This window comes from Corvus brachyrhynchos, unplaced genomic scaffold, assembly GCF_000691975.1.
Source record: "Corvus brachyrhynchos isolate BGI_N302 unplaced genomic scaffold, ASM69197v1 scaffold60, whole genome shotgun sequence".
Classification (NCBI taxonomy): Eukaryota; Metazoa; Chordata; class Aves; order Passeriformes; family Corvidae; genus Corvus; species Corvus brachyrhynchos.
In genome coordinates, this window is record NW_008236767.1 from 7517095 (window position 1) to 7542643 (window position 25549).

The 25549-nt window shown below is 40.9% G+C and overlaps 1 protein-coding gene across 5 annotated transcripts in view; it reads left to right on the forward strand.

Moving 5' to 3' along the window:
• Positions 1–25549, forward strand: part of CHD7 (chromodomain helicase DNA binding protein 7) — a 128981-nt gene that overhangs the window by 20416 nt on the left and 83016 nt on the right. For 4 of the 5 annotated variants that reach the window (XM_017727489.1, XM_017727485.1, XM_017727488.1 and 1 more), the window contains exon 2: positions 18478–20338. In XM_017727489.1, coding sequence (XP_017582978.1) covers positions 18653–20338 — 1686 coding nt within the window. In that variant the 5' untranslated portion in view covers positions 18478–18652. Of the gene's footprint in view, positions 1–18477; positions 20339–25549 lie in introns of those variants that run through there. The other variant, XM_017727487.1, reaches the window with a different exon arrangement.

The window sequence follows — 25549 nt, forward strand, 5'->3', positions numbered from 1 at the left end:
CTTTCTTCTTTCTTCATATATTTTCTCAAAAGCCAGGATAAGAGAGTTCTCTGCTACACTGACTGTGCTATGCTGAAATTTCCACTAGATGAGGTAGAAGAAAAACCCCCAAATTTTAATGGTAGCACTGGAGAAAAGCTCACTATGCAAATTAGATGCTTAAATTTCCTCTCCCTTTCTATAAGCAAAGAAAGTGACTTGGGAACTGAGCTGCACTTAGGAGTCTGAGATGTCTAAAACATTGAAAACTCTAGTGAACAAACTTGACCAGGACATAGAGACTTCTTACCTAAAATGATCTCCATGCAAATTTTTTGAAGTTAGTAAAAGAAAAATCTAAGGGATGGCTGTGAAACCCTTCTTAGTGAATTCAAGTTGCATGTTTATGCTTAATGATTTAGTTCTTTAAGAGAATCATTGCCTGTGGAGTTGATCTGGCATCTGTAAGTCTGCTGAAATGGTAGCAGAAAAAGAAATCTTTCTAAATTTGAAACACTGTGAGATTTACCAAAATGTAAACTCCTAATAAAACAAATATTTTACTTGTAACAAGACCTAAATGTGCTGAAATTTGTGCTACTACTCAAAGGTGCTGAAGCACAAATGTGAATAGATAGAAATTTAAAGAGAGGTGTTTTGTTGAACATTCTAAGAACATTTTTTTTTGTTTGTTTCCATATATTCCTCCAAACATTCTGAGCCACATTAGGTCATTCTCCCCGTGCCTTTCCATGATAGATCTCTATGCTGATATGGAGGTGCCAATTGAGACCAGTATGTGGTTTAACTAGAGACGCATGTGCTGGTGTAAATACACCACCTCCAAATACCAGTGAGACTATGGTGGGGAGGGGGGGAAGGGAAAAGGAGGGTGGTCATTTCAGTTCATCTTTTTTAAAAGTGGAAGTGGCAAAGTTCCTGAGGCTAGGTCTACTTGAAATATGCCCTAGATTGTCTTGCAGATTGCTTTCTCCAACCACTCAAAATTTTTTGGGAAGGGAATCTTCCAGAGGATTGTATCTGTGCTGTGGAATAAACTGTTGTTGTGTGAAACTGATGTGAGCCTTAGTTTTATTCTGCCTCCACTAAAATACACTTTTACGGTAGTTTGTGCAGGATCAGCACAGAGGAGTACAAAGAGGGAGCTTTTCAGTACAAAGGCTGCCTGTTTGGCCTGCCCAAACCACCGTGAATGTGTTTAAAGGGGACTTTTATTACCATGGAAACTCTCAGACAGGAAGGAATTTGTCCTGCCATATCTAGAAAATAGTCTGTAATGGTCAGCTCTTGGAACAAAAGTGTTTCAAATAGTGGGGTATATTTAAAAATTCTTGTGGTGAATATGTTTTAAAACCCCCCTGAATATGTAAAATCCAATCTTATGCAAATGGACTTCTAGTATGGGGATTTAGGAAAGACTGCAGACAACTACAGTGTGAGCAAGAGAAGTCTAATGAAAAAATCTAAGAAAGTTTTACCTCTCTGTCCAGAAGGCTTCTGAGGTGTTGAATGGATGTCAATGAAATATTCTTCCTTTAAGTAGCATGTTTATCCATCACAGCCATTCATTGAGGTACTGTGCGTGTGCTTGGCTTGAACTGCTGAAGGCTGTCCTCTGAACACCATGGATTAATTGCTTTTGGAATATCTTAACTAAAACCTGCTATTCGACTCTCTTGACAAATATCCTTAGTATTCACAAATGGCCTTTACCTTCCTAAATTACACCGATATATAACATTTCTTTTCTAAAAGAAATTCTAATGCCAGATCCCAGAATATTTGCACATCCTTCACTGGAGTTGTACATCGGTATGAAGTAACTCTTAAGTCAGCAGTCTTCCAGCCAGCAGGAGTAGCTAGAGGTAACAGCAAGGTTTTCCATGCTTTGTGTAGTCTTTGGTGTTGATTTGTGTGTTTTGTCAGTTGAATGAAAAATATTTTTTCATGTATTTGACCAAATTAGAATTAATATTTTTTTTTCTGCAAATCATATCAGCAGACACTGTTTTCTCATATCTTTCTGTACAGCAAATGTCTGGCTTGTTTTACTGCTGTGCTTTTCAGGTTAAGTTATTGAACCACCTGGCTGTGGCCTGAAGGCAGTTTGAATGCATGGTATAGTAATGAGCTGATCCAATGGGTTGTGATGCTTGAAATCAGCCGTACTGCTCTTGCTTCTTCCCTTGTGCTGTCATTGCTGTTGAGCTACTCCTGTGGTGATGATCTTCTGATGGCAACTAATGGTTAGATCAGCTTACCTCTGGTGTCAGACTGCACCTGAACATTTTCTTGGAGTGTTTGGGGTAATAGCAGAACAAAAGCATCATGCTTGTGGTTGGGAACAGGAATAACTAAGGAGGAAAAATCATCATGAAAACTTTCCACTGCCCTGTCAATTTTGCAGTTGCTCACAGCTGCTGAAAATCAATGTTCAAAGTCTAATTCTACGTGGCAGGCCAGGTAATGAACAGTTTTATATATGTGTATATATATAGTGGAGTATTTCTGTGTGCCTTTTACAAGCGCCGACTGACCTTGTTTGCGTTATCTGGGTTAACACTCTAATCTCCTGCTCTAATATGAGGACTTCCGTCTTATAAGTTGATCAGTTTAGTTTCTTGTCTCCTGACTTGAGGAACCAAAAGCATTGCAGAAGGTAGTTCCAGCCAGGATTGCAGAAGATAGTTCCAACCAGGATTAAAAGAAACAAAGAAGAAAAAAACCCCACCTCACTCGTCTTGTTTATAATAAACTATCCCTGCTTAATGGCTCAGTTTCCCTCACAGGGCTTGGTCCGTTTCCCTCATCTGGGAACTGGGGGTAGGCTACCTTCCAAACTGTGTCAGGGGAGGGGCATCTTAATCATGGACAGTCATTTGTCTTTCCCAAAGTATAGAAACCCCTGCTGGATGTATTTCCCTAATAGTTAACTAAGTTGAGAAAGAAAGGAAATACTGGTGACATCATGTATGACTTAATACGGTTATTAACTGCGCAGGTGTTGTAAAGCTGTGAATCTAAACTGCAGTGAAATAATTGTACCATATGGCAGGGCTTTTTTCTTCAATTCTTATTCTTCCTCATTTACCATATTTTTTCCCTCTTTCAAAATGTACTCTGTGCCATTTTGGTTTTGTAGTACCTCTTACTTAAAAAAGGAAAGAAAAAAAGGTCCCTCAGACCTTGGCAGGTTTTGATATCAGTTCATTCACTGTTTCCCTACTCATTTCTCCAGTATGCGTGTGTAGTTTTGTTTCCTTCCTCAGTGCTCCAGTTCTAGGCTTTCTCCAGCTGGCAGTTCTTCATCTGCTGTGCTTTCCATGAAGAAGGCAAATGCCCAGCTTGCTCTTTTCCACTATCTCTTGCACCCGAGGGGCTCACAACCAGTGCTTGCAGCCCTGTGTTGCATGGCTCAGTATTGCTCTCCTGATGGGAAGTCTGGGAAGCACTAAATCATCCAGCCACATACTGCTTCCTTCAACTTTCTCCCCAGCAGACCTGTGGGCTGAGTTTGCAGTAGGGCATGATGGCTGCATGCAGCTTTAGAGCTTGGGAGTGCGGATGGGCTTTCTGCCCCCACCCCCTCACCCGCACAGACATTTCCCTGCTCTCCAGCTGCTCTGGTTTCCATCTGTTACAGGGCCTTCTGGTGCGACTGTTTCCTCATCTGCTGAGCCGAGTGAAATGTTGAAGGACCAGACACTGTGCTGACCTGGGGAATTAAGGGGTTGTGGTTTTGGAGAAAATGGCTTGCATGCCTATTTTCCTTTTTTATCAGAAACCTTGACATGCAACACATGCACATCTAATATTTTGAAAAACTTTTGTTAGGTGCGTTTTCATTTCTTTGTAGCGAATGTGTTTGCTCATCTTAGTTGCGTTTGCGATGCTGTAGACCTGCCCGACATGGCAGCTGCCCCCTGCCCTGGGAGGGTCACTGTGCTACTGTCTGGTGGGCTCAGAAATGTCCAGCAATGCTAAATGCTAACCTGCAGCATGCAGACAGAGAAATAGCTGAAGCCTTATTTGTGAAGACAAAAATATGCAACTAGTGAGAAGTAGCAGGGAGCCAAGGGAGGCGTTAAGAAACCTTGGAGTGGCCATCATTCTCTTGGCCCAGGAGCCAGGGAACTTTACCCTACGAGGTGTTTCACTTTTGGCAGGCAGATGCCTGCTGCCTATCTTCAGACTGCTATTTTAGGCTGCTCTTGTCTTTAGCACTTCCATTTTGCAGTCGCTTAGATTATGCCTTTGACAGATCGCTGGGCGGTTGCTCTCTCTTGAGTGATACTGGTGAGTTACCAACATCAGCAGAGAGAGACTGGCAATGCAGGCCTGCAACAGAGTATTTCTGTAAAGCAAAACAGGTGAACAACAAAATGTCCATTTTATAAGTGAAGAATTGTAGCCACTTCTGATTTGCTGGTACACAGAAACCCTGCAAAACTTCACTAATTATCCCTGCCAAAGTACATGAAACTGTCAAAGAGCAGTGTCTCGCTAGTCAAATTGTCCTGGTGGGTGAGTGTAGCTTCCCTTTTTCTGACTACTGCATCATCTTCTTTGTGGAAGCAGTCGTTCTTGGCTTCTAAAATCTGTTTAGACACTGTCAAATTGGTTTGGATTTCAAAATTATATGTGTAAATGAGAAGTCTACCTAGCACCCACTTTAGTAATTGAACAAAGCTTTTATATCCTGACTACTACTCAGTGTGTGGGAGAAGTGTGTGCTCTGACAACTTGGGCTGTTTTTTGAGGACTTCTGTGATCTCACTGAAGGGTTTTAATATTAATTCATCGCTAGTGTTATGGTTATGTTTTGATGATAGTCACTTAGGAGATGGGTGTTAGGCAACCAGTTGGAAATTACTGTAAAGTGATTTTTTTTTTTTAAGTGGCTCATGCATTCAACTTGAAATCCCAGAGCACATTAAAAGTGCTAATTCTCATTCTCCTGAAAGCAAGGTTTCTATGTATTTCTCAAATTAGCCCCCCTCTGCCCCCACATTCTGGCTAATACGGTATATGTAACTTAACCACTGATTTCTAACTAGGGATCATGCATTTATTAGCTTGATGTTGGCAGAAATTGATAATGAGGAAATAAAATATTACAGAGTTGCTGATAGGAGCAACTGTTTGCCTTTTGGGATGATAGATGTATTGCATTAACAGAAGTGTAATATACTTCTGGATGGTTTTCTGTGCAAGTGCAGCTGCCACACATCATTCCATGCAGAGTGAGAAGAGAGGCTTCAGGCTCATGAGATGTGTTGCCTTCTTGAAATACATGGAGCAGATGAAACACTGACCAAGAAGGGGAGGACTTCGTGAGACAGGAGTGTTTTTATTGATAGATTTGCACGACTCAGTCTCTCAGCTGTGCTCAGTTGTGAGCAATTACCATGTTAATAGTTTGGGAACTCAGCTGAACAGTAAGAGTGTATGGAGAAGTCAGGGAAGAGGCTTTGCAATGTTTTGGAAAGCAGCTTCCCCACCCTGTGTTCTGCACTTGGAGCATTACTAGGAAAGACACAAGATCAGAGTCAAGGGGAATCCAGCTTGTTATTTCTGAAGTTTGGGAACAACAAACAGTGGAATGAGCGTCTACAGATGGTTTAAGGAGTTTGGTTATTTGGTATGCTACTCTGTCTGGCTACAAGGCTCTCAGATTAAGTAGCTACAGTATGGTGCAGCAGAAATAGGATATTAATTTAAATGGATGCATTAGTAGTTATCTGGGTTTTAATTCATTCAAAACTGCAGATGCCTAGGTCAAACAAGTAGGGGAAACTGGCTGGATGGTCTCTGACTCCAGTGAAATGGGAAGTTTGTGATAAATGCTGAAATCTTCAATCTAGTTCTCAAAACTATAAAAAGATTTCAGTGTGTTCTATAGCACCATTTAATTTGTATCAGTTACCTTAAAAGGCAGTATGTCTCTGGTGAAATAAGATGGACACTGCTTTTCCAACAAAATATGAATGATTGGACTATATTGCCTTCACAGGTTTGAAATAGAGGCGCTCCATAGATTTCTATCTTGTAGATGTTCCTTGCATCGCTGCTTTGTTGATGTATACTTTCTCCTTGCCTCTCAAATGAAACTCTGGTTTAAACTTGTTTTAGTAGGCTTCAGCTCTGCAGAAAAAGGCTTTTTTAGTACTCATCTGGACCTTACTGTAAATCTACTCCAGCTTTAATGCTGTTACCTCACTCAGTGTTTTAGATGTGAGAGGGGGCTCAGTTTTGTCCTTGTTGTGAAGAAGACATAGGGCATAGGTGTGAGAAATGAAAAATTAACTGTTGATCCTCAGGTAAAGTAGCATGTCATGGCCATAGCAACAATCTCAAATTCTCAGATTATCAACAAGGGCTATTTACGGACCAGACTGATACCATGGAGCTGACTCTCCTGGTTTAAATGAACTAAATTGAATTACATGTTTATTGCAGACAGAAGAAGTGATTTCACCTGTTTCTTCGTAGAGCATCTCGATGTTGTGAAAAATGTAATAATCCTTCCTTATGCGATGCTGTTTACAATCTTGAGATCCCTAAAGAATAGGGGAATTTTTTCCTTTTAAGTACACTGATGTTGAAGTGGTTTTGTTTGGGTTTTCTTGATGGTTTTTCTTTTTACCTAATGCTTCAATTACTGATTACTGAAAAGGTTATAAATACATAGTAATTCTTGTTTCGTAGCATCTTCCATTCATTCTAAAGAATCCATTTTATATGGAGGTGTCAGGAAGAGTTACTAGAACACATACATCATTTAGCAATTAGCGTTACTAACACCTAACCACTGCACTTACAAATGCAGGTGCCTAAAAATGTAGGTATTGAATAATCAGAAGAATAAGTCAGATGCCATTTACAGTTTTGCATGTAAGTATAGATACTCTCTTTTTTGATAAGAGACTGTCAATATTGTCAGGTCCAAAGCTTACAGTTTGTTCAATAAAACCTTCACTTAGCCTGCTCTTAGAAAGTTAATTTATAAGTAGCCACAAATCAAACACAAATGCAGGCTTCCACAGAGGAAAAAAAAAAAAGACACACAAAAAGAAGTCTTAATTTTAAATAAATACTTCTAGTTTTTGGTAGCAACAGCTTTTGAATATGATCACCGTGCAGCCTGTTGTGTAACCCAAGGCTGATGTGAGAGGTATGGTTGACTAGTGAGGAGTGCATATGAAAGGGAATGTGGCAGCTGGCTTACCTGGATGCTCAGAAGGAGGCTGGAACTCCTGACAATCCCGATGAGCAGATCTGTTTGACAGCTGTTGCTATTGCCTGCCTTGTAGACATCTCAGTGAAGCTAGTTCCAGTATCTTTTGCTTGACTCTTCCTTTTTGGTTTTTGAGCTGCCCAGAATGTATTGGGTACTGTGGGGATACGGTAAGTGCAGTTGGTGTTGGCATCCACATTGCACTGGGAAGTGAGAGAGACTTGGCTTTGAGGGAAATGCAGGCAAAGAGCTTGCTTTGCTTTGAAGCTGCAGTCTCACTTGAGGACATAACATGGACTTCTCTGAGGTGATCTCTCTTGCTTCTATTTCAAGACTTAACTTCGGGATAACTGTTGCCTGTAAACACAGGTACATGGATTTCAGGTACTGAGCAGGATAGGAAAGGAAGAATCATGCTCTTATGTGTTTCAGATGATGCTTTGTGATCAGATACAGTAATTTAAAAGGTACTGTAAAGTGTTGGTCAGGAAAGCTCATTGTGTAGTGACAGCAGGCAGTTCATCTTCTCTTTCAAGTACTTTTACGTACTTTTTATTTTCATAACTGGTTTTATATCGTATATATAATTGGAGGGACAAGGAGCTAGATTTTATTGCTTTGCAAGCATAATTAATTAAAGAGTTACCCGAGTCTCAGCTGTAGATCCAAATAATATTTGCTAATACAGCGTAAGTATTTAATCTGCCACTAATTCCTGTGACTTCTAAATCAATTGATCTCTAGCAGAGCCTCATCCATGCTTTTTCCTCAGCTGTGCACTTCATTGTTGGGTTCAGGTGATCTAAATCTATGCTATAATAATGCCGTTTAGTAATGCTTAAGTAAAACCTAGTAAAATTTTTCAGCCTTTTGGTAGCTATCTTATTCTGGATGAGGCTTTTCTATTTTATATATAGATAAAATAACTTTGGAAATGTTTAGCACTGGAAATTCAGAGTTCTTTGTACCTGTTCTAACTGTCCTCACTACATAGTTGATAAGCAAAGGAATACTGTTTTAGCTGTTTGAGTTTATTCACTTTTGACGAGCAGGTTTTTGACTCTTGGTAGAAAAAAGATTTTCCTAGTAGTGTTTCTGCATTGCACTGTTGCATAAGTAATTCACTAGCCATTGTAGATCTTGTTCTGAGAACTGGACTCTGAATAGTAGGTGAACTAGCTCTAAACTCCTCGGCTGCTTACACAAATCTGCATGGTAGCAGTCTTCATATAGTAGTTGATTAAGAGTCCTCAATTCTCTTGTTCTGGGATCCTTGCTACTCGGTTTGCTTGGGTTTTTTTAATGAGCCATTTTATTGGTCATACTTTTATTTTTTCAGGTATTTACAAACACAAAAGAAAGAAATTGCTAGTCCAGCAAAGTTTGCAATCAAACTCTTCCAAAATTACCAAAATAAGCCTTCCTATTTCTTATGCTTGTAAAATAGTACTCTAATCTTTTAGGCAGCCTGCTCACTCCTTTAATTTTCTTGCTTTTCCTACTTAAAAAAACAGAACAAAAGCAGCAACAAAAAAACCCCACACAAAATAACACAAAACACACAAAAACTCCCTGACACCCTGTGCTAGATTTTAACCTCACAGTTTTTTTTGTGAGTAGAAATAAATTTTTGGGCTTGTTGAGGGAGGGCAATGTGGAAAGTTTTGGTTTGGGTTCGTTTGTTTGGGTTTTGGGGGGCTTCAGGGTTTCAGGGTTTTTATAAGTTTATTTTAACTTAAAAGGACTTGGAAACTTCTAATTCTCTGTAGATGCTACAGTAAGATTGATAAGCTTAACAGGTAAATTTAAATAGACTGTGAATCATTAGGAACAGTGAAGATAGTGCTTTCTATTATAAAATTAAGTTTAGCCCTGCTTTTTGAGAGAAGATGGAGCGTACCGTGAAGTGGAACTGGTTTGCAAGTTCAGTTCTAGATGAGTAAAAATTCCCTTTCACATCTAATTTGTGAATGCAGCACTGCTCTTGTATCTTCATCATTTAACTCTGCAGAGGTTGTGAGGAATTGCAGGTAGCTCAAGAACTTTCCTGTTGGGTGTAAACGATTGTGGTAGGTGAATGTCAGCTGCTCCTGCTGGCTGCAGTAGTTTCAACGATTGTGGCTCTGCATTCTGGGTCAGCAGTTTGCATGTCAAAGATAGTTACTTCCAAGTTCTTCAAAATCTTGATGAGAAGGGAGTGAAATTGCACAGTTCTAGAATTTTACATGACACATTTTCCCCTGGAAGACTATTTTTGTTCATTTGAACAACTCCATCCTGGAGTAATTTTAGAACTGCAAATCGATTAAGCAACATGCTTTCTTCTGTGTGAAGAAAAAACTGATGCCCCATTAAAGTTTCACACAAGAAAATTTGGTTTTCTTCCCTTTGAACCTGCTTTTATAGAGGAAAAACATTGAGCTCAGGCCTGCTTGGACAGAAGGGCCACACTGCACATGAGGACTGACAAGAGTTGCACTCATCTGACAGTCCCCAGTGCAAATTTTTAATTTCTGGCACTATTGTTTATGCTATCTAGGCACCCTTTTTCCATGTCTGAGTGAACTTGAGCTTGGTAGTTTGCTTACTCTTAAGTATCTTAGTCTTATACATTAGAAGCTGTTGAGACAGCTGTTGAGACACACATTTTTCCATTGGCATTGTCCACTGGGGAGAACAGCTTGGTATAGCTGTTTATGTTGTGATTTCAGTAAGTACTGATGATCACCGTGAGCCAGGCATTACGTTAAAAAAAAAAGCAAAACCACAAAAAATCAGACTTCATTTGTATGTGCAAGAGCCTGCTTCCATAGCACTGACCGAGAAGAAACCCCTTTTTTTGCCATATCCTTCTTCAAAAAAACAATAGAATGTTCAAGGTGCATAAGTTAAAACAAACAAACCCCTCAAATTTAAGAAGTCCAATTAACAGTAGTTGTAGAAAATCATTTGGATATCTGTCCTGTATCTCAGCTGTCCCCTGTATTCTGTGGGACATTACTGGACCCACTTGATGGTCCAGGCACTAAATGAAGGTTTCTGAAATCTATTTACTCCATGTACTGCATTCTGTCCTGCAGTGTACTGTCTGTCTTCACACCCTCCCCCACCAACACCTTTTCTTTGTGGCCAATTTTAAGTTAGTGAAATAATTTAACACTTCTTTTAAACAGTCTATACCATATTATAAAATACATAATTAGTTTGATGCTACAGGTCCTTTTTGTAACAAAGTTAAAATCTGTAAAAAAAAAGAAAAAAAGAAAATTTTAAATTTGTAAAATCCAGTGTTTGGGTCTTGGGATGATTTCTAAGGTCTCTTCCAACCCAAGCCATTTTCCATGTGATTTCATTTAAAATACATTAGGAAATGCTGATGTTATCTTTTTCTAAAAAAGATAATTTGCAATCCTTTCCCGGTGTAATATGTAATAATTTTTTTCTTTGCTGAAAGGGTCAAGACAGTATGCTGAAGTGTATGAGGCAAAAAGGATCATCAATACTGGAAGCTGAGTGAGAGCTTAAGTTCAGATGTAGGATGATTCATTTTGCACCATGTAAAGAATGTAAGGGAGAACTACCATTTTATTCCACACTCCTGAAGTGTGTTCTCTTTAGTCATGTGAAAACTGGCTTTTGACTTTGGGTGCATAGGGTGTATTTATCTTAACAGAAATGAGTGTGGATATGTGGTTCCTGTACAAGCGCAGACTGCGATCTACCGGTATTTATGAAGAACACATGTACAGGAAAATGACTCTTAAGTACAAGTCATAAATTGAAATGATTATAGAATATACGTGGACAAATATACCATGTGTGGTATCGGTAGACTGTAATTTCATCAAGTGGTTTTTCAGACTTCATAAACTATGAATGAAACATGATTGTATTGGCCTTGTAACAGGTAAAGTAAAATATAGGGTCTGGCTACTTTAAAGTGCTCATAATTCTATAGCTGGAAATAGCCTTTTGGGATACGATTAAGTCTTAAAACCTGCCCGTGATTAAAAAAATACATTTCGGTGAAAATCACATGTTCAGAAACTCTGGGAAACATTTGAGTCTCCACCTCATGAATTTTTACAGTTCCCAACTTTCTGAGTGTAAACACCATGAGCTGCTTTCGGCGAAAGGAGCGGAGGAAAGGCCCCGTGTTACTCAGAGCTTCGTCACCCCTCCGGTTATTTTGTTGTTTACAGCGGGTTTTGTTCCGGTTTTTGTGACTCGGGCTTTGTTTACTCCGGGGGCTGTACCCGGCCGGGCAGGCCTGGCCCGGCGCTGCCGTACGGCGGCCATGCCGCCCTGCCCTGCCCTGCGCAAACCCTCCCGCTCGCCGCGGCGACCGCTGCCCTTTTGTATCCTGTGACACTCAGCCTGTCTTTGTGCTCAAGTTTATCCATGATGGATACGTTTCCCTCCCAATCGCATATGCCGGGAGCCCGGCGGAGAGAGGAGATAAATTATTTTCAGCTGCAGGCCTGGGCTGGGGGAGGAGGGCAGGAGGGTGGCGGGGCCCCTCTGCGCCTTAGCCCGGCAGGACGGGGCGCAACCTCCCACTCCCCCGGGAATATGCAAGGGGATGACTCTCGGGCCTCTCAGATCCTTTTTAAATGCAAAAGAATGTAGGAAATTGCCAGATCAGTTGGTTAATCAGTGACAACTGCAGTAGGTGCACAAAAAGCCCGGAGCCATCGGTTGCACGGGGTGTTTTTTCAGCGCCCCAGCAGGGTCGCCGCTTACCCCACCTCTTGAATCCCCGGGCCGGTTTAGTGTCAGCTTGAGAAGGAAATGTAATTGCGGGGAGATTTCTGGGTGACTGATGGCGACAATATAAGTCTTCTCCCTGACACCACCTCCCCGCTGGCCCTGCCAGGGCTTTGTGCTCGCCTGGCCATCGCACAGCCGCCAAGCGGCGAGTGCTCAGCCGAATGTCTCCAGCCCACCAAAACAAGGCAGCTATGTAGCTGATACAATTTTTCGTATTTTTTTTGTATTGGCTATACTGCTGCCTTGTCATGGTCAAACCTCATTATGGGGCCACACTGAGCATGTTACTGCTCCCCTTTATGGAGCTATTCGCGAGGTTAACACCTCTGTCAAATGTTTTGAAGAGTATTCCTGAAATATTTTTGTGACCGCAATTGTTTCTCTTACTTATCTAGGACTATTTTTAGATAAACCACCTCACATGTGTGTTTTAAACTTATGTTGGAAGAGAGGGTGGTCATGCAATGAAAAAAGGCCTCTTAAAATTCCAGGTTACGTAACACTAAAATTGAAATATTTCTGGATTAGGCTTGTCTGCTCTTCTCTCACCTCATGTTCGTAATGTACTTAAATGCAAAAAACATTTCTCTCTTTTTTTTTTTTAATTCTTCTGGTTACCTCATTAAAGGCCTCCAAATACATACTTCTAATAAATGGCTCTAAACTTTCCTCTTTTTCTTCTGATCAGGAAAGAAAAGACATGTTGAAGCTTCTTCTGTAATATTATAGGTGCTGACTTAAAATTAGCAATGCTCCCATGTTAGGGCAAAGAGTTTGCAGCCCAACTGGTATGGAGAGTGCCTTCATATGATGTAACAGAGAGGCTCAGTGGGTTTGCATCAGAGTCCTCCTAAGTGACGCTATTGTGGTCTTGTATCAGAGCTCCTGTGAACTTGAATGATGTAGGATATTGTTTCCAAATTTGTGGCACAGGCTGAACTCTGGGCTGGTCATTCCTGCATCAGCTGCTTGACAGCAGCAAGCTGCCAAATATTCGAAGGCTGTTGTGCCCTCAGTTGCCTCACTGGAAGCCTGTTTTTTGCCAACATACATCATACATTAAGAAAATAAAATCCAGTCTGGCTTTTTCTGAACGATTTTATGAGAAATGTAGGATTTCATGGATTACCTGGCAAAAAAATATTACTGAATATCATTCATGGCATTTTAGCTGACTACACATTGGCAAAACCTGTGACCTTTGAGGAAAGGCACCTGAGGTTTCCTCTGCGTGTTCCCCCCACCACTTTCTTAATTTAACAAGAGACATTGCCAGCCTTTAAGTTGCTATTGCAAATTCTTGTAAGGATGTATTTCTGTGAAGAACTAACTGAATTTTACCTAGATAAATGTGAAACTAAACTTTTCAGAAAAGCTTAAAGCATATTTGCTGATGCTTCCTACTAAGGCAGAATATTCCTGAAGTGCATCAGGTCATTCTTTTCATCTTTGCAAGTCTTGTCTCCCTTTCCCGGGATGAGGGGGAATAAGATTCCTGCCATCCTTTGATGTCTGAACTATACGGACTTAATTTTTAACACAGCTGTGCTGTGTGAAGTGTATAGTAGGAAAGCATTCTAAGTGAATTAAAAAAAAAAGGTCTTCAGGCATTCAGGAAACCAAGTCTCTTTGGAAGCTGCAGTCAGAAATGGTGTTGCAATCACTTAACAGGTCTGGTCTTATATTTTGGCTAATCTATATGCAGGAGGAACGTACCATGAGTGTTGTCTGTGACAGCAATGAAAGTAAGCATTAAGCACGTAGGAGACAAGACATGCTTCCCACGGACACAGTCAGGCACTTGCATAACTGTCCTGGCATCAGCAGTGCTGTGCACTCAGTAGGTGAATGAGGTGAAATGTAGAAGCCTCACCAACCATCTTGCCCAATTTGAATGACTTGTCCTGACTTTTTCTGTGTTGTCATGGTGTTACATGTGTTAATGAAGTTTTTGGTGAATATTTTCCGTCAGCTTTGTGAGTAAAATAAGAATGTGACTTTCATTGCTGTCATTTATGTAATGTCCTTCCATGTGGCAAATGCTTAAATTACTACCCCTAACAGCCAGCCGGAGCTTAGCAGTTTTGAAAAGCAGTTTAAATGTGCAATGTTTAAATGCAGATTTAGTAGCCTAGTGTTTAATCCTACATTTTGAGGCTCTGGTCTCAAAATGACCTCTGGCATGGTGTTGTTTTTTAGCACGAGAGGTCTTTTTAGCCTAGTTCTTCAAAATAGCATGGTATTTGTGGTGTTTATTGCATTGTATGTAAGGGCATACTTCCATTATGTGAGTAGCTGGTTTGTTTGTGTCTGTCAAATACTTCAGAGTTTTGTCAGAGGTATCAACTAATAGCTGTAAAAATATAACCCTGCATGACACATGTCATTTCAAGCTTGGAGCAGTCAGTATTAGTTGCCTTCTCACCTTCTGTTTATTCAGTTTACTTGCTGCACAGCCAAATGCTGCTGTATTTCTTCTGTAGAAGGGTTGATAGCTGAATCGAGGAACCTGTTGATTTACAAAATGTTCTTCTGAACGGCAGAATGTGAGGATGGTGTGGAGGGCATGGGCATCTGTGTGCTGCTCTTGCTGCTTCCTGGTCTTTGACTGCCTGGATCTGCTGCTTTGGGAGCAAAACTAATGAAGTTCGGGTTTTTAGTGTTTGCAGCCCTAGATAAGTTATGTGTATGCAGCAGCCAGTTTAGTTCAACTCATAAAAGTGGGAAGCTGCTGAAGACTACTGAGTGCAGGCAGTTTTGGAATATTAAGCTGGGCAATGGTTAACTACTACTTAAATTTGAGATCTAGCTGTTTAAGACTGGAATGTTGCAAACTGAAGTAAATGTAAGCTTTGTCTATTGAAACAACAGGGTTGTTAAGCAATTGACTGTGTCCTGGTGGTTGGGATCACACCACTGCTTGGAACAGAAACAGGCTGTCTAGGCAGCCTTAACGAAATATATTCATTGACTCTTTAGGTCAGTCTTCTTGGTGCAATCTTTCATGTTCAGGAACAGAAAAGTGATAGAATTTTATAGCAGAACCTGTATAGTTTGAGATGGCAATAAAAAAAATTCACTGTCTTTTCATACATTCATACTTTTTTACAGCTATCCACCTTTCTAAGGGTTCAGATACTTTTCCCTTTGTACCCAAGAAACGGTCACTGCTTCTGTGTATGTCGGTTTTAAGTTGCAGGAATGTAGAGAAGATGCACCCTGCCTTATTTTTAAACTATTTAATTTAAAAAAGGACTGTAAGCTGAGTTTATCATGGTTAATATTGCTGTTAGTATGTCTGCATTCATGGGGAAGTGGACAGTGGTGCTGAATGAGTATTTTAACTAGAATTATTGCTTGATGCAGGTTATACCTTTATTTGTGTGTTGGCTTTCTTTGGTTTTGAAAGAAGCAGACATGGTTGCAACTTAAGGCTGTGACTCTCGTGACTTGCTTAACTATCTAGAAGACATCTACCCTGTTAGAGTAGAAGGTTGAGAGGTTATTAGGTAATTCCAGTATTGACTGTTTCCTTATCAAAACATTGGTTAATTTATTTTGATCAGGTTGTAGCTGCTACTGTCTTTCAAGCTTCAACAGCTGCTGTTAGTCATATATCACATCAGAGGTGTGACTTTTATTGGGGAAAGTAGAATAAGGTTTGGCGAGAGCACAACTGACTGTAAAGGGCTGTGGTCATTAAATTTGAGGCTAGACTTAAATCTGAATAAATACTCCTAACATTTGAGGCATCTTCTTAACCACGATCTTACACTGTGTTTCAAAGGTAGTAACTTTAGCATCCAGAGCTCATACATGAAGTTGATTCATGCCTCAGATAAAAATGCAGATCTAAAATCATGTAATGGCAAACACCGTTTTCGCTCTTAATTTAGATGATGGATTTGTTTGTTTACAGCTGCATCATAAACTTAAAGGTTACTTTTCTTTTGAAATGGTGTGTGCTCAGGCAGCCAGTCGAGTCCTAGGTTCCCTAGCACATCTCCTGCATTGTAAGGGACAGTACTTAGCCCAAACCTGCAAATTGGGATGGTGTGAGCTAAACAGAAATAACATGTGTTTAGTGAAACAAAACCCTTACCCTGTTTTAATTTGGTTTTCTGGGTGTAGTAGCAGATCCTGTGAGTCGATGTTGACTGTTATCAGTGGCTGACTGGCCTGAGTTTTATTGGAAGCTTGTCAGCTGAAAAACAGTAAACAGAACAGATTCAAATGTGTGCTTGATGCTCGTAGCATTGTTTCTGGAGATGCTCTGTTATCTTGTTGTAAAGTTTCATTAGTGCTTCAGATGAGTAGAGCCTGCTTGTGTTAAAAAATGGTTCTTTTAGCAGGCATGATTTATGTAATAAAATGAGTGGAAATTCTTGCATGTTCGTAACTGTGCGGCTGTTTCTAACTGATGGGTGAGATCCTCTACTCGGCTCCAGTTTGATATTGCCCAGATTACATCAGAGGCTGGGGGGTAGCAGTATCTGTGTGCTCTGCTTTTTAGTATTTCCAGGCAAAGAGACTGTTCTGTTGGATGGAGACTCTCAGTGCACACTGATGTCCAGCTTTAACAGCTCCCTGTGGCAGTGTGTGTCGGTAGTCACAGTGCCAGAAGTCCTTGAGCAATCAGGGATCTTCACCAAGACTGTGGTCTGCTCTGGAGCAGTCTAATAGCAAAAGCTTCTTTTGGTGGAGGAGGTTTCTTCTCACCTTGTTGAAACTTCCTTATGGTGTGCTCTAATAAAGTGAATGAGGTGGTAAATATTACAGATGGCTTCTGCCTAATAATGGAAATGAAATAAAACCAAATAGATATTAGAGATATGAAGATAGCTCATAGGAGTTTACCTCCAAGTGATTTAGGAAGTGTTAATATCCCAGCCAAGCACTAAAGAGATTTAAGAGTGTGGTTTTAAAGGTGACATTCAAATGCTATTTTAAGAGGAGTGATAAATGCTTGTGCCTTTCCTCTTGCCCTCTGCTTCACGCTGTAGAAGGTCCTCTTGACAGTGGCCAGCAGAAGGGTAATAAATGTGCTGGTATTTTCTCCCTAAAACTTGTCTGGGACAAATCACCTTCAGTCAAACAGTCTGGCCTGGCATTTTGCGTCCAAAGTGACTGAAAGCATCCCTTCTCCACAACAGAATGCAAGATGTGAAAGCATAAACTTGTAAATCTTTACTTTGGTTGCTGATTAAGGGCAAGTTGGTATCTGCAAGTACAGTTGCCACTAAATTACAACCAAGATACAAAAATAGTTTTACTTGCTAAGTGTATGGGCTCCCTCGACTATTGTCTTAAAGTTTATTTTGCATAGTGTTTAAAATTCTGGTTTTAAGAAAAAAAGACAGCAGTAGACTAGCTTCGTTCATAAAAAGCAGATCCAAACAAATCTTTGAAGTTCTTGTGGGCAGAGGATGTGGGACACGTTTTGGAATAGACCAGTCTTCCCTGTGGAAAACCTGAATGAGAACTTTTCTGAATCTGCTCTGCTACTGTGTTGTTGCTTTTTGCTTTTTATTCCTGAAGTCCAAATGTGTACCTGGTTTTTGTTAAGTTCTTTTGCCATTACTAATTCTCTTGAGTGAGTATTCAAGGTTACAATTCTGGAGAGAACAAAACTTCAGTGTGATCTTCGAAAGTGCTGTAGTTGCAGTAGTAGCATGATTACCTGAAGATGAGTAATGATCTCCAATGATACTGTTCCCTGTTACCATCGTAAAGGAAATTAGGATAAGGATTGAGAAATCTACCTTATCATGGGATGAAGCTTTTGAATTTAATTTTCTTACACAAATTGAGGACATAGTTTTGCTGAATGGGAAGAAGTATTATGTCTTTCAGTTTACAAATTCATTAAATTAAGATAAAATGTGTGTGTTAAAAAAAAAAAAATTCCTTCCTAAAGGCTAAGTCTTGGAGTTTGGTCTGTTTTTAGTGGGTCATGTCTGTATGCATTTGAAAAATCTGTTGTGCGTATAACTAACTTTAGCTCATCATAGGACCTGGTGCTTCTGCTTGCTCATCTGATTACGCAGCTCAAGGGAATAAGGTTAAGGACATGCTGTTGGTAACTAGAGCGTTTTCAGGGCTTTAGTTCAGCAGATGGGCTGCTCAGCTATATTCATACATCTGCCTACCTGCTGTGGCAGCTGCTGCTGCTGCGTGTTGTGTTCTTTTGTTCTGTTCCACCCAAGAAAGGAGCACTAGGAAGTCTAGTGAATGGATTAATTTAAGGTTAAGGCTAGTGTTTTGCTTGCTTCCTAACTCTCTATCACAATAAAGCTTTGGATAAAGCTAATGAATCCTTCGTAATGTGAAATAGATTTTTAAGATGTATTTCAGGGGGCTGAAACTAGCTAGTGTCTAAAAAACAGTCAAGTATGTTTTGTTTATGTTGCCTGATGTTATTTATTTCAGTATCATCTTCTCTTTTCTCCCCCTTCCCCTGCTTTTTCTAGGAGCAGTAACCAGACTTTGCCTGACACTGCGTGGTCCAAAAGAATTAAGGAAATATGGAATGACATGAAGGAGATTAGTTGAGGATTAAAGGCTTTGAGGACAAAACACCTCACTGAGGTGAAGCACAGACTAACGTTCTGGTTGTAGCTCCAAGGAGCTGGGTGCTGAGAAAAGATGGCAGATCCAGGAATGATGAGTCTGTTTGGAGAAGATGGGAATATTTTCAGTGAAGGGTTGGAAGGTCTTGGAGAATGTGGATATCCTGAAAATACAGTGAATCCTATGGGTCAGCAAATGCCCATGGATCAAGGATTTCCCGCTTTACAGTCGTCTCTTCATCATCCCCCTGCAAATCAAAATCAAGCCAAGTTGACCCATTTTGATCACTATAATCAATATGAACAGCAGAAAATGCACCTGATGGATCAGCCGAACAGGATGATAAGCAATGCCCCCGGGAATGGTATAGCGTCTCCTCATTCGCAGTATCACAACCCTCCAGTTCCTCAGGTTCCTCACAGCAGTGGTGCTGGTGGTCAGATGGGAGTCTATCCCGGCATGCAGAATGAAAGACATGGGCAACCTTTTGTAGACAGTGGCTCCATGTGGGGACCACGGGCAGTTCAAGTGCCAGACCAGATAAGAGCACCATACCAGCAGCAACAGCAGCAGCAGCAGCCGCAACCGACACAGCCGCCACAGGCACCCTCCGGACCCCCTGGGCAGGGCCATCCTCAGCACATGCAGCAGATGGGAAACTACATGGCTCGTGGTGATTTTTCAATGCAGCAGCATGGTCAGCCGCAGCAGCAGAGGATGAACCAGTTTTCTCAAGGCCAAGAAGGCCTCAATCAGGGAAACCCTTTCATTGCCACCTCAGGACCTGGCCACTTGTCTCATGTGCCCCAGCAGAATCCCAGTATGGCACCTTCTTTGCGACACTCAGTCCAGCAATTTCACCACCATCCCCCCGCTGCTCTCCATGGGGAATCAGTAGCCCACAGTCCCAGATTCTCCCCTAATCCTCCCCAGCAGGGTGCTGTTAGGCCGCAAACACTTAATTTTAGTTCTCGGAGCCAGACGGTACCCTCACCTACTATAAACAACTCAGGGCAGTATTCTCGATATCCTTACAGTAACCTTAATCAGGGATTAGTTAATAATACAGGGATGAATCAGAATTTAGGCCTTACAAATAACACTCCAATGAATCAATCTGTACCAAGATACCCAAATGCTGTCGGATTTCCATCAAACAGTGGTCAAGGACTAATGCACCAGCAGCCCATCCACCCTAGTGGCTCTCTTAACCAAATGAACACACAAACTATGCACCCTTCACAGCCTCAGGGAACTTATGCCTCTCCACCTCCCATGTCACCTATGAAAGCAATGAGTAATCCAGCAGGTACACCTCCTCCACAGGTTAGACCTGGTAGTGCTGGAATACCAATGGAAGTTGGCAGTTACCCAAATATACCCCATCCTCAGCCGTCACACCAGCCCCCTGGTGCCATGGGAATTGGACAAAGGAATATGGGCCCCAGAAACATGCAACAGAATCGTCCATTTATGGGTATGTCTTCAACACCACGGGAGATGGGTGGGCACATGAGACCAAATGGTTGTCCAGGTGTTGGCCTTGCAGATCCACAAGCAATACAAGAGCGACTAATATCTGGCCAGCAGCTTCCTAGTCAACAGCAGTCTTTTCAACAGCAAATGCCAACCTGTCCTCCCATGCAGCCTCATCCAGGGATACATCATCAGTCTTCACCACCCCCACATCCTCATCATCAGCCTTGGGCACAGCTTCACCAGTCACCACAAAACACACCACAAAAAGTGCCTGTCCTTCAGGTAAGCTACTTCCAATTAGTAGAAAATGTTCTAAATTACTGTAAATGCCTTTCAGGATCCACAAGAACTATGGTTTCAAAATAGTTGCTTCTGCTTAACTCCTTTGTTTGTTATTGGTTATGTGGGTTTTTTGGTGTACAGAGGCTGAAGGTAAAATGAGGTTCAGGTATCTATCTTTCTAATGTCCTTACAGTAATATTTACAGGATAATGTTATGGATAGACCAAAATGGGATACAACAGGACAAGCTGAATACCTACTATTTTTTTCATGTTGGTTCCTTTGGGGAGAAAATGGAAAACACCTGTGAGAATTGTCATTTAAACTATTAAATTTTTGTATTTGCAACTTGGAGAAAGAAGTGTGTGTTATAATGTGTTCATTTTGGTCAAACCAAGGTCTTTTTTTTTTAAATCCTAAGGGAATGTTCTGTGGTTTTAAATTAAAGCTGAAATTCTTATATGTGAAAAAAATTTCTGGTGTGAACTTCTTTAGCACTAAGTAATGCAACTGAGAAACTATGGGGAAACAGTTTATGGAAGGAGAAGACAGCAGTGTGAATCAGTCTGAAATGAAATCTTCTGAGCCTTAAATGAAATGTTAGGTAGAATTGAAGTTTTATTTTAATGAGGCTCTGATCTGCCAGGTTTTGGTGGCCATGTATTGATTCCACATCATTTTTCAATTAAAATCTAAAAATGGTAAAACTTAGCTTAACAGGTTTGGCTACCTGCTAGTGTGTTAAGCTTCAGCTGAAGAAGGCTTTTTGGAATCTTCACGTTTGCCATTGTTTGCCTTTGACTTGGTCAGTCAGAATTCAAGAGCTTTTGGTATCAGATGAACTAGTGGTCAAGATATCAAAGGTTTACTAATTTTATTTTTTTTCCAATCAGTCAATAATTAATGCCGAGTGGGTCTGCCCATAAATATTTGGAGACAATTGTTGGAATGCAGTCGTAATGATATGATGCTACAATACACTCAGTAAATCATAAAAACAGCTGTCCTAGGCAGTGTCCCAGGCCTGTGCGCAAAGCAGCTGCTCAGCAGTCCCCTCCACTGCTGCCTGCCGGCTGCTCCCGTTCGCTGCTCCGCACAGCGTGAGCTGGCTCTGGGAATCAGATGTATGCGCTGCAGAGAGGCAGCTGACAAGGAGTGGTAGATGGAGCAGCTCAGCAGCTGGGACAGGCTTCCACATTCCCCGTGGAAGAGAGGAGGAGGGGAGGAGCCCTGCGAGGGAGATCAGGGACTAAGCTGGGCAAGGGGAAAAGTGCGCTCTCTTTCTCTGAGGGAGGAGGAAGCTCTCTTGAAGATGCACAAAGTATATCTTCAAGACCATCTTTTTCTTTCCTCCCTACCTCAAAGCTGGTTTGAAACTTTAGATGCCTGTGTCGGCCCTTCCTTTCTCTGCATCTCCATACACAGACTTTTGTCTGGAGAACCTGAATTACAGTTCTTGTGTGCACATGGAGTTGTGTGTTCCTGTCTGAGAGAGCAGCTCTTTGCCAATGCCTCCTGTTTCCAAGTGTGTGGGTAAGCGGGATGAAAAAGCAGAGAGCTCAAGACTATAGGAAAAAATGAAGAGAATGAGCAGGTATTTGGGAAGGGGGAAATGACAGCACAGAAAAATCAGTACAGAAAGGGTAGGAATGAGAAAAAGAAGTACAGAAGCTGTAGAGCGGAAGCATCTAGCAAGAAAACTTGAAAGAAAATAGTATAAATGGTAATGTAAGACTTCTAAGACAGTAAAGGAACAAAATCCAGTGTCACTGGAATTTTTCATAACCAGTGATGGTGGGGATATGGGAGGAAATACTTGAGGTGGACTGCACCCTAAAGCAGTGGTGTTCCTCACCAGCATTAATTCCTTCTTTTCATCTGACCATCCAGTAAGCCTATTTTTGGCATCAGAAGGTGGTTTGGAAGAAGAAAGTTTACTTGTAAAATGTACAAGCTTGTTAAATGTTCTTGGGACATTTGATTCCCTTTAATCAGTGAAGAGGTTAAACACAGACAACTCAACCCTTAAATGAGCTATGCAACCTATTACAGACTGCTGAACTGCAGATGAATAGCTAGAAGAAAGGTAAGTGCTGAAACTAAATAATTAGAGGAAAACCACATGATAACTCCAGTTGTTTGATTAAAATCAGTAATTCAGACAGTTGTAGCAAGCCAAGTATCTTCTCTGTTAGCTTACTTTTGTTAAGTTACTATCTGGAAAAGGTTACTGTTAAAGTACCTTCCCATTAAGTAATTAGTTAGAGCCCTGCCTGTAGTAATGAAACTCTTTAACAGGCAGGCGTTTCCCCCTTGAAAACTGTTTGGATGAAATGAATATTGTTCAAATCAACGAAAACTTAACCCCTCCCCACCCCCTGGGGAAAAATGCAGATGTGTGAAACCCCTGCTCTTAAGCCTGAATACAGAGTTGGTAGGTCTCCTGTGTCGTGGTTTTCCTTTCATGTCAGTAGGCAGAAAACTGTTCACTGAAGAGCAGTTATTTAAGTGACTGGTTTGTTTTTATTTATATAAAATGAATCAACAAAATTAATATAGTCAGTGAAAATGGAAATCACTATGTACTTTAAAATCAACAGAAGTCATCTTAGTAACTATTTTTCAGTGATTTGAAGCTAGCTTTATCATGGGAAGGCTGTAATACTTGTGGTTAACCAAATTACTGTTTTGTTTTTAGGTATGTTGGAAGGAAAGTGAAGTTCTTTTGCTTTTAAGTTGAAAGAAATTTCTGTGTTGATTCCAAGGCTTGTTGTTTCTTTTTTTGTGTGCAAAACTGCAAATTATTTTGGCTGTGAGATGAAGCTGGTGATTGACAATTCATCTGGTTTTGATCAATAGCTGAAAACTAGGCATGGTTATTAGGACCACGTTAGCAGTGAGTTGCTGGCTTCAGTAGGGTTTGACAGATCCATAAGAACCACTGCAATGTTGGGAAGTTCAGTCAATGTGCTTGGTTTGTCCGGCCCTCCTTTGAAGCACTCTTCACTGAAGGTTTTCAGAAGAGCTTGGTGGCCATGGGGTGGGAAGGCTGGCTCTGCTGTGGCAGAGCAATCCACCAAGGGGCAAAGCAGGGAGCAGGAGTAGCTTGCTTGTTTTCACGGTGGAGGCATCTGTCTTGGGCTTGTGAGCTTGTGCTCTCCAAAATACTCAAATGATCTGGAGAAGAGTGAAATGTTAGATGGCAAAATTTCCTGCTGCTGTTAATATACCCAAAGCAGTGCCAAATGCGGATGTGGTGAAGAACATAATAAAAACGAAATAAAATAATTAGAACTATAATAGGAGAGTCAATTGCTTGGCCATTAAGTTGTGTGAGTCAAGACATGGCCTGAGGAGGTTTAGATTGGATATTAGGAAAATTTTAATCACTGAAAGGGTTATCGAGCATTTGAACAGGATGCCCAGGGAAGGTATAAAGTTGCCATCCATGAAAGTATTTAAAAGATGTATAGAAGTGATGCCTAGGGACATGTGGACATGCTTAGGGACATGGTTTAGTGGTGGACCTGACAATGCTGGGTTTACAGTTGTATTTGGGGATCTTAAAGGCCATTTCCAACCTAAATGATTTTATGGTTCTATGGTACTTGGGCAGTGAAATGGCAGGCAGACACCTTCTTGGGAGCAGGTCTGGATGTTAGATGGCTGTCTGAAAATATGCTGTTAAAGAAACAGCATATTTTAAAGTTAAAGAAAGAAATCACTAGGAATTGTAGTGAAAGTAGTAGAGAGCAAACCAAAGGTTATTACCTGTATGCATGGTATGCTGGTGAGGTAAGTGCTGTGAAGTTCTGTGTCCCTTCCTCTGGCCTCAGAAAATACAGCAGCACTTGAAAAAGCACAGAGGGTGGTGTTTTAGTGGGGAAGAGAAAGAGAGCTGGTGAAAGCCTCTAAAATTGGGAGTGATACAGGGGGTGAATGTGAAGTAAGGGTTGTTTGTCACCTGTTTTTTGTCTCCTTGAATTCTTTTTAGGTATTCAGCAAGTTGTCAAATGGTGAACTCAGAACTGCACATTAAGATGCTGATCTCTGAGATGTTGCACAGAAAAATGCATCATTATTTGATGAACATAAAGGCACCACATTTGGCTCAGCAGATCTGTACCATGCATAAGTGACTGAGAATTTGTTACTGGTTTGCATCTACTGTGTACATGTCTGGTTCTTGTCCTCTTCCACACTATCAGAGGTGATATCAGGTTAGGCAGGCCTTTGGAGGCCTAATGCTGTGCAGTTGTTCTTACATATCATTATTTTCAGAGCATTTTGTTAGTGATAGAGGAAGTGTAGGAGTTTTCTTTGCCAAGAATAGGCTGTCCTGGGTGTGTTGTTACACACAACTTATTTACCCACAGCTACTGTGTGGGCTGAAGTTTCGAGTCCTGTTCATTTATCATGTTCCACAAATGGGATCTACATTATTTATAGTCAAACACAGGAGTATTTAAATGACAAACAGGTATGGTATAACCTCCATGCCTGACTAAATGGGAGAGCTCAACAATGGGCACCAACAGTGTTGAAGGATGCTGGGTTGCAGTGTCCAGGTTCTGGTGGCGAAGGAGCTCATTTTGTGTGTGTTACCGGTTCACTGCCAGGTTTATTCTGCTGGCCTTATTATCTGTGGGCATGTGACTTTGCTTTAAATCATAACTCATAGCTGTGTTTGGTATGAACACATTCTTTTGAAATTTCCTGCCCTCCCTTGCAGGGGAGGAGGCAGGGAAAAAAGTCCTGCTGAGTCACCAGCTGTATCACTCCTTTCACAGGCCCTTCCTGCAATTTCAAACCCTGTGTTGCTGCCTCAGTTTAATTTATACTTGGATATACCTGAATGGAGAGGGATATTAATGAAAACTATGATCACCTGCATTGGTTTGATGCACTATTCTAACTTGGCAGAAAGTAGAGGTTAAATCAGTTTCTGCTGGCACACTAAAATGAAGTTGTCTTTCTCCTGGGTGTTTGTTTTAATGCCTAAATGTAGTAAGAAGAGATTGACCCGTAACTGTCTTCCCATGAATTATCTTTCAGTGTGTTTCCTGTAAGTATATGTAGTAGCAAATGATGCCACTTTGAATAGTTAGGATTATTCCCATAAATAATATTCATAAGCAATTTCCCACATCTCCAGAGAGAATTGTTGTCTTTTTAATCCCTCAAATGTTTAACTGTTTGACTATTTTCCTG